We start from the raw sequence: 9241 nt of genomic DNA on the forward strand, positions 1-9241 counted from the left end.
TAAATCCAGCTGACCCTCATTCAGCCCTCCTGGGACAGACCTGCCGTGTCTTTGTCATCGGTTAAAAACACTGATCTAAAAGTGTGTTTCCTCTTCTGACGCGTGGAACGCAGCGAAATATGGACAGACAGAGCAGGAAGAGAGAAAGACTCAAGGTCAGGAAAGATGAGGAAGAGCAAAGGCAGAGAGTATTTGAACAGAATGTTGATTTGAAGATCTGATTAATGTTGAATCAGCCGACAATGAAAACATCACGTGCTGAATAACCCGAACTCTGCTGCAGCGCATGTATTTCAACAGCCTGCGATGTTCCTTCCTTTAACAGATGAAATACACCCAAGACTTTATGTTGCAGTAAAAGGAGTCACAAATCCTATGATTCATAAGTTGTGTACAAACACAGTTCTGCAAGGAATGCAGAATTTCTCTGAACAGTGCTAACTAACGGGAAAGTGTTCGCCCCTCGCCTGAACCTCTGAGGCCTGGCTCCTCTCCCGAGGTGCCATTTTAGTGTTTTATAACTGGCAAGTTCCTTCACGACCTAACAGTCTCCTTAGTAGGACACAACATGTATGTCAGACAACATAAAGTCCAATAACATCAACACATCCAGTTTCTATATTTCTGTAGATTTGTTAAATTTAACTTAAACTCGACTGTGGTTTTGTTTTTTTCTTTGGATGACACCACCTGCAGTGGGAGACGACGCCACACGGGGGACCAGGATTATTGGCTCGTCTTACTGTGTGTGTGTGTGTGTGTGTGTGTGTGTGTGTGTGTGTGTGTGTGTGTTTTTTGACTTTGCCATCACCTCCTATTGATACTGAATACAAGTTACCAAAGACATACAAATTAAGAAAAAAAAGAAAAAGGTAGAAACAAGACATGGCGAAGTGGCTTGTTTTAAATCTCACAGCCCAACAACACCCATCAGAACATGACAATATCATTAAAACGTAATTAACTGCAGAGTCACAGACAACCTGCAGAAGTCTTACCCATCGCTATGGGAATGTCTGTCCAATTCAGGGCGCACTTCTGGGTGCAAACACCCTCTTCATTAAGTACCACAGTGAGGTCATCCTGCCCGACCGCGACCTTCCCATCCGCCAGGGGGGCGACCAGAGGCTCCAACTGCTTCCCAGTGGGAAAGAGCTCCTTGATGGAGCCACGGCCGTCCATCTGGTAACAGCAGAAACAGCACAGGTGAGCCACACACACCTCTTCATAACGGGCCAGTAAAAAGTACATCGACAAAATCTTATCAGGCTAGCAAAAACGCTACCACACATTAGCCGATGACAACAAGGACGCAAAGAACGAGACCTTCTTAGAACAGATATTTTACTGTGAAAATCGCCTCTTAAGCGCCCGCATCACGGTTCACACAATGAATGCAAGCCAGTTGACACCAGTATCACGACCATGACCACGTTTACGGACACACAGATGACTTTGTCATCCCCGAAGGGAAATGATGTCGTTGTAGCAGAATACAATAAAAAAATACAATGGAATAAAATAAATGTGGAATAAAAGACCAATGTAGCAAAAGAGTAGAAACAAAAATAAGACTCGGACAAAAACACTTGAAAAACACAAAACAAATAAAAGATGATTAAGTAGGTGGGTCAGGTGCAGTGGCACAGCGATACTGATCCTGAAAGGAATGTAATTGTTACGAAGAATAAAACAGCATAGAGTACAACAATAGTAGTGCAGTATATATGGTTCTAAGATAATATCGTATAATTATATTATATATTGATATATAAGTATATGCAGACAGATATGGTATAATATGATAATAATAAACACTGGACTGTACAGGATACACATACCACAGGTACTATGGGTAACATGGACTGCAGTACTTCAGCTACTGACTTTGTTCCAAATTGTATTTCCATTGAGGTTTAAACACGAGTATCAGGTCAGTATTGTAGTACTGCCATCAATGTAAACACAGTCATTGTCACATTTTCGTCAATTACGATTTGAGAACACACTGAGAGGACGGACGGACACAACGGGAGGGTCGTGTCTGCGCGCCACACTCTTGTATCCACGCGTCACGTCTGAAGGGAAAAAGTGTTTCATGTTTCATCAGTAAAAATGAGAGCAAACATACCCGAATGAGGTAATAGTCTCGTTTGAAACCAACACAAATGGAGTTCTCACACCAAGCCATGGACTTTGGAATATCTGGAGCACCAAAGTCGCCCTGACAGACAAAAAGGAAAATGGCGCTGACTGAACATGGATGACACCATTGTGAGTCACATCACCGCTCGATAATTTACTTTACCTGCAGCTCGTGGAACTCTCTGTCCTTCCAGTAATACAACTGGAGTTTCTTTTTTACTGCAACACACATTCTCAATATTTCCTCTCCTGAGCTGGTTTGCTGTAACAGAAGAGACAAAATATACAATTCGGGACTTTTGACCACGGAAAATATGAGCGAAACACAGACATGTGGGGAAAAAAAATCAATGTTCTGACCAAAAACTGTCAATGGACTCAAACCAGTGGTTTTGTGATTTCGTAGCCCATTTGAAAGCAACATACACAAGTAATAAATTCTTTCAGCAGCACTGTTGAACACACAGACACGGACGTCTAGATGTGTCTCCTGTCACCCAAGACATCCGACTGTTCGCCGTGGGTTTGATAAAAAGAGCCAACAGACATTCGCCAAAGCCAGTAAATCTGTAAACGTGAAGTGTGTCCCTTCTTCCCTCGAAGCAGGGACACTGTGGACTTCAGCAGAATGAATGTGTGACTTTTAAAACCTTCCCTTTGTCACAGCCATACTGGCAAAATAGTATGAAGGAAAATTACCACGGTTCACTGCTGCCATGTCGATGAGCCCCACCAAGTTGACGGGGCTGATGTGTGGGAGCAGAGACGTGTAACAACATGCTGAGACAGATGTGCCAGTTAAAAACTGTCTATAAAATATGCCGCAAGTGCTTTTGGGAAATGTGAGATTTGGAAATTGGCTCCAAGTTTTATCCTGACGCTGCAAATCTGCATGCGCTCCTCTGGATTTGTGGACTCAATTCATGAGAAGTCACGTCTGCGAGATCACCCTCATAAACCCGATGAATCCCAGACGGCCCAATCAAATGTCATCTCGAGGAGGGGTCGATACGAAGCTTTGACGCTGCCTGGTTTGTGTACTCTCTGCAAGGGGAGGGGTCAGCGCTGGTTGACCCAGACCCGACACCAACACGCTGACTGACAGTGAGGTTCCGTTGAGGTGTTTTCATGAACAACCCAGACGGCTGCGGATGTCTAACTGTCAGCTGATCACAGCCGCATCACTCAGGCTGTGATTGGAAACAGGCGGCAACACGTGTTTGTTGTTGCAGCTGTAAAATGGTGGATTAAATGTTGGCATCTTTAAAAACAACAACAACAAGTTTTAAGCAAGCAAGAGCCACTACAGAGTCTAACTCTGCTGCTGAGTGACCAGGCTTCATTATCAGACAATAACGACGACGTGCAATAATATCCTTGACGCTGCAGGGACCTACTTTATTTGCACTGATGTTCAACTTTATTCTAGCAATTTTGTTGCGTTTTTTTTTTTTACTTTTATACTTTTTCTTTTCTTTTTTTTAGATGTAGACAGATTTACTTGGCAACACAACTTTAATTAATAACGAGCTGCCTCTTGGGTGTTGGGGGGGGGGGGGGCTGGGACACTGGTTAGTGTGTGTTTTTAGTGCTGCTAATGTGTTGCTCTGCCGAGCAAACATAATAGGAGGGTCTATCCCTGAAAATGATCCGAGAGGTTTAAGAACGGTTCCCAAACCTGACCTGGTCTGACGACGCCAGGCTCGCAGCTAGCATGCAGGCGCTATGAAAGCAGGAATGACGAGCCCAAATGTTCAGGCAGGGGTTAAGACTCAGTTTTTTCCACCACCGTCCCACAAACGTCCAGAAAAACATTTTCAACCGTCCTGAATTTCCCTAAAAATGTTTGTTAAATTTTGAGTTGTTACTTACTGACAATTTAATAAAACCAAAATACATTATGTTAATTATATATTTATTTCCCTTCACACATGTGGACTCGGACCACTTTCTGGTCCACTTCAGCGCTCAAGGGATCTCAGTCCTCTCTCTGTTCACTTCTTCCTTCTAGAAATCGCAGACCCTTTTCTGCTTTGCATTGTTGGTACTGTAGTTTTTACTTGGGAAAAAATGACTGCAACACATAAAATACACCAAATAAATGCAATTAAATTACTACTAACTCATCCCCGCCCACACAAACAGCAGTGGCTGCACCACTGTTGCAAGCAGTCTCACAAACGCGAGCGCCAGCCAAGTGAGTGAAGCTCAGTCCTTTTCCCGTTTACGTTTTCACGTAAGTCGTTTCCACCGACGTGTTTGTGAACCGTTCTGGTTTGCTGAAGCGTTGAAAACGTAAACAGGAAAATGAAGTCAGCGCCCACAAATTTCCCGACAGAGAATATTGATCCTCTCGATGACAATGAATGACGTCCCCGGGACGAGGTTAGTTTTAGTCCTTGGTTCAGGGCTGCAACCACAAGCAGGCGGGAACTGACCTGCAGGTCACACGCGAAGAGCGTGGCTCCCTTAGCTTTGGATACCACCGTGATCTGCTGGAAGGTCAGGAGGTCATGGACGTGGATGTTGTTTTCTACAGGAGAAATGAGATGAATGAAGACGGACACCGGGTGTCAATCCAGAGAACGAGCAAGCGTGACGTCTGACTCAACAAGTGTGGGAGGCAGAGAGTCTTACCTAGAAGACTGACAAGAATTTTGTACTGTGAGACGACGTAAAGCTGAAAAAAGGAGGACACAAAGGTCAAACACGTCCGTGTGGATATAAACATCAAGAATCTTTGGACTAGAAGTAGAAGTGCAACATGTTTCTAAAATGCTGAAACGCCACCTGAGATCATGAACGACTTTGAAGAAGGATAAAAATAATAAAACTTTAATGTGGTGGCGTACTGGCTTGGCTGGTAGCCCCCAACAGTTAGGAGCCAAAGCACAGACTTCATCCTACAAGCCTCATAGCACCGCTTCTTTTCAGTGCTTCTCTTTTGTACTTTGGATTTGTTTTGTTTTTAAATCTTACTTTAATCCACAATGACAGCCATTCATCCATAGTCTCATCCTACAGTCGTACCTGCTGAATCTTCTTTGAGAAGTTCTTATTGGATTTTTCCAGCGTCACTTCAAACAGGTTGGTGCCTGAGAGGGAACACACACAGAAATGACCGAGGCTTTTCTCTGGAGCCGGCGACACAAACTAGGTGAAGCCTGCAGAGAACCGAGAGCCAGGTAGCATCCCACACCCTCTTCTCTCCTCTCACCTGCGTCTTTCTTTATTCGGTAGAGAAGAAGATGCCCCGGCTTGGTTCCAACAAGCAGCCAGTCCTCTGTGGGATGATAATTCGTCAGTTCCAAAGACACCAGCAATAATTTCAAACACCCATGCTATTACAGGATCGTGTCCCAGCAGTGAGTGACGGTGTCCCGGCAGGAAGATCAGTCACATCCAAGATAACACATGATTTCAGCCTCATCAACGCCCAGACACCCCCTAATACAGCATGACACAGAATAAACAACACAGATCCGTTCCAGTGAAAAACCACTCACCCCAGGCTGCAAGGCAGTCAATCTGGAGAGGAAGCTTCTCCAATATAGGCACTGGTTCATAGGCGTCATGCATCTTGAAGCGACAGTCGATCCCGGACCGCTCCTATGGCTCAATTCCGCTTTATGTTGACGCCTGCGGGGCGACAGCAAACCTCCGAGGTCTCCGTCACGGTGGGGCGCATGAACGAGCTGCCATTTACCGACCGAGCCGTTCAGGGTTCACGGGAAATCAGGAAGCCCGGTGTGGTAAATTCCAGTATCGTAAACTGGTGCAATGCTATGCTGCCTGACTTGTTAGCTCGACCAAAACAACAGCTGATGTTAGCTTGCTAGCTTCGAAGTTGACGAGCAACAGCCACGGCTCTTTTACACAGCTACTTCTGACGTCACACGTACTGAAACCCGAACAGAGTCCAACACTCGCCGTGTGGACAGTCTCCACGGACCGCTTCGCTACACGGCGGAGGGCATTGAATGTCCGAGGCGGCTGGTTTTGGCTAGCCAGGTTAGCTTCATGCTACCACTTCCCCCAGCTGTGCTCACCGCGGCTGCGCAGGCGAGTGGGGTTTGACAGGCACGTGACTGAAGTCAGCATCCTCACGAGGAACGCATTAAAGGCGCAGTGCCTGAATTCATCTGCGCCTTTCTCCGCCCCGGCGCAACCAGGGGTTCAGGCAGGACGCGGATGTCCGAGGAGAACCGAGAGAAGTTCTCAGTGTTAGCCTCTCGCATCATCCAGGTGTGGCGCAGTTCTCGCGATATGTGAGTCGCGTGGTGCACAGTGATGGATGATAGAAAAAAACTTGATTTTGGGATCCATCCTGCCATGATAAACCTGGACCAGAGTCTTTCTGGTCCGGATTTCAATCATTCATTTGTTTTTTCCCTTCAAGACCGAATATTTTTAAGAATAAGTCAGAGAAATATATATATATATATATATATATATATATATATATATATATATATATATATAAATATATATATATATATATATATATATATATTTATATATATTGTGTTAAGGTAGAAGTAGCAGTCAGACATGAGCAGTTTGATTCCGTATCAAGCTGAGGAGCTGCATTGGCCCTTTTTCACTGTCAAACTTTAGCAGAATTCAGACACTAAAAAAAAAAAAATAATCTACATCATTTATGAAGGTTTCCTGTGAGTTTACATTCGACTGAACTTGATGGCGTGCTCCTCTGAGCCCTGCCGTTAACGTTGTGTTTCTGCGCTCCATTTCAGAAGTGACCCCAGTAACCAGGAGGGTGGGAATGTTTGGTAGCCTGCTAAAAACAGACAAACCATCAGGCGATGGCGCTCATGGAGGGAAAACACACGCTGGAAACACTGTTGCAATCAGATGAGACTCCAGAGTCCAGCATCTGAAATCCCCAAACCAAGATCCGACATGTTTCGTATGCACAATGGAAACAGGCCGTTTCTAGCATGTGTTTTTTCTGGTGTTACACATTTAAGAATGAACATCTAATTGACTCCACTCTATGGTTAAAATGTAGTCAGACACTCAAAGAAAAAAAGCAATGTTTAATGACATCCTATCTACATGTAAGTGGTTTGGCTGACTGCGTCATCCTGAACATAGACACATCAATGTAACACTTCTACTCTGCGTAACACGGCTGCGTCGGTGTCTGTTGATACTTGAAGCATATCACTGTTGTCAGGGGGGTCACATGTTTGTGTTGGGCAGGTTAGAACGTCATGACCCCCTCAGTCTTTCAAAGCCAGGTATAAAAGTCCATAAACACAGTTTTTGTAGACACACAGGTGTTGTTCCAGAGCTCCCGTCTGCGATGTTGTTTAGTGCGAGAGACGACTAATTAGCCTTCAGTCTGCCACTCTGACGTCACCGCTCACCTCAAGCATCCAACCTCAGTCAAAAAGTTAGAGGGTTTGATGTTTCAGAAGAAAGTCTGCCTTTAACATTGACATTGAACATTGAACTGACACTGAAGGAACGATGAGGAATGGAAGAAAACTGTAGGAGAAAATATCTGACTGAAGTACAAGAACTTTTAATTTTAATTCAGGTTTTTAACACATTTTTGCTAAAACATTTCCAAGCCTGTAGAGCTGGTGCTCTGTTCTCTGCTTGGACCAGCGGCAGGAGAGCTTCTCTGGCTGCTCCTAGCAGCAGAGCTAGCGTTAGCGTCCTCGCCACTGGTCCTACATTCAGCTTGATAAACGCAGATATTTCACCTGCTTTTCAGGTGTTCAGTGACGTCACATGTTCTCCTGTGCTGTGTGTGTGTGTGTGTGTGTGTGTGTGTGTGTGGTGGCGGAGTCTTCACAAACTAACAGAGGAGAACTGCAAATGTGTGACGATGTTTGTCATAAATTAGCTCAATAACAGACTTACATATATAATTTATAACGTGTTTCACAACAGAACAAGGTCTGGACCTGTTCTGACCTCCGTTGTGATGTGGCGCTGTGTATTCAAATCTAAGTAGGTCCAATAAATGGGATTTTTGGAGGGAGGAGGTTCCGTTTGGGGGGTGAAATATAAGGGGGGGGGGGTGCACGCCCCTTTATCTAACCTGCAGGGACAGCCAAGTTTATACGATCAAGATCAGTGCTCAAAAATCAGACATCATCATGAGCCATGCTCAGAGGATCTGAGTGAACAGTTTATTCATGAGCCAAGCGCTCCAGACAGCAGAAACAATAAAACAAAACATGGAGGCAGCGTTAGTGGGTGGCGGTGCTCCTGGTCCCCCCTCCATCAAACCCTGTAGCTGAGCTGCATTCCTCCTCCTGGCCTCCTGATCGAGGTGCTGGCGGACGATCGTCCTCCGTCATCGGCACCTCGTCGTGCCTTCCTCCTCATCCTCCTGGGATGGAACGGCTCAGGCTCCCCAGAAATGTCCAGCTCAATCTTGGGGAGAGGCTCTTCCCCACCGTAGGTCTCCGTCACCTGGCAGAGGCTGCCGGGGCCAGAGTCCTCCACCGTGATGACGGGCCGGTTAAGCCTCTCCCAGAGCTGGACCTTGATTTGGGAGCCAAGCTCCAGGCTGTAGGGGAGCAGGTGTCCATACTCAGATCTGTGAGGAGGGACAGAAGCGACATTAGAAAGAGACACAACTCTGGATGGACAAACAGATTTGGACCTGACTGGAAAAACATGAGGATGTACCTGCAGGCTTCTAGAACCTACCTCTTCATCTGATCCACCACCTCCTGCTGGATGGCCTGGTACCTCTCCACCGTCATGTTATGAACACGCAGTTCCTCAGGAGCCCGAGGAACTGCGTGTTCATGCTGCACGCAGTTCCTTCCTTTCATGCTTTTTTCTAATAAGTCGTCTCTCGCACTGAACAACATCCCACATCACATTTGTCCCAGTTTCTTCACAACATACACATTCTTATCTTTAGCTTGGATGTTTTGTGAAGCTGGACTGAAATCATCATCATAGTTGCTGAGTAAAATGAAGACCTCGTCAACTGAAACAACGTCCTCTTCAGGGCTCACCTCAGTGGACCGCGTGGGCTCTCAATTACCACCTTGAGAGTCAGCAGCTGCTTGAGTTGGAAAGACCAGCATCCACTCACCAGGCGCCA

General features: G+C 45.6%; 1 protein-coding gene across 2 annotated transcripts in view; it reads right to left on the bottom strand.

The window, feature by feature from the left end:
• Nucleotides 1-6404, bottom strand: part of vps39 (VPS39 subunit of HOPS complex) — a 30376-nt gene extending 23972 nt beyond the window's left edge. For both annotated transcript variants that reach the window (XM_086183062.1, XM_086183061.1), the window contains exons 1-8: nucleotides 5652-6404; nucleotides 5363-5428; nucleotides 5176-5240; nucleotides 4783-4825; nucleotides 4584-4678; nucleotides 2309-2407; nucleotides 2132-2224; nucleotides 999-1182 (exon numbers count right to left, since the gene is read on the bottom strand). In XM_086183062.1, coding sequence (XP_086039188.1) covers nucleotides 999-1182; nucleotides 2132-2224; nucleotides 2309-2407; nucleotides 4584-4678; nucleotides 4783-4825; nucleotides 5176-5240; nucleotides 5363-5428; nucleotides 5652-5724 — 718 coding nt within the window. In that variant the 5' untranslated portion in view covers nucleotides 5725-6404. The remainder of the gene's footprint in view (nucleotides 1-998; nucleotides 1183-2131; nucleotides 2225-2308; nucleotides 2408-4583; nucleotides 4679-4782; nucleotides 4826-5175; nucleotides 5241-5362; nucleotides 5429-5651) is intronic.
• Nucleotides 6405-9241: the final 2837 nt, after the last annotated feature.

The sequence above is a fragment of the Aulostomus chinensis genome, chromosome 17 (genome assembly GCF_037954235.1).
Source record: "Aulostomus chinensis isolate RoL2024-O1b breed Wild chromosome 17, RoL_Achi_v1.0, whole genome shotgun sequence".
Lineage (NCBI taxonomy): Eukaryota > Metazoa > Chordata > Actinopteri > Syngnathiformes > Aulostomidae > Aulostomus > Aulostomus chinensis.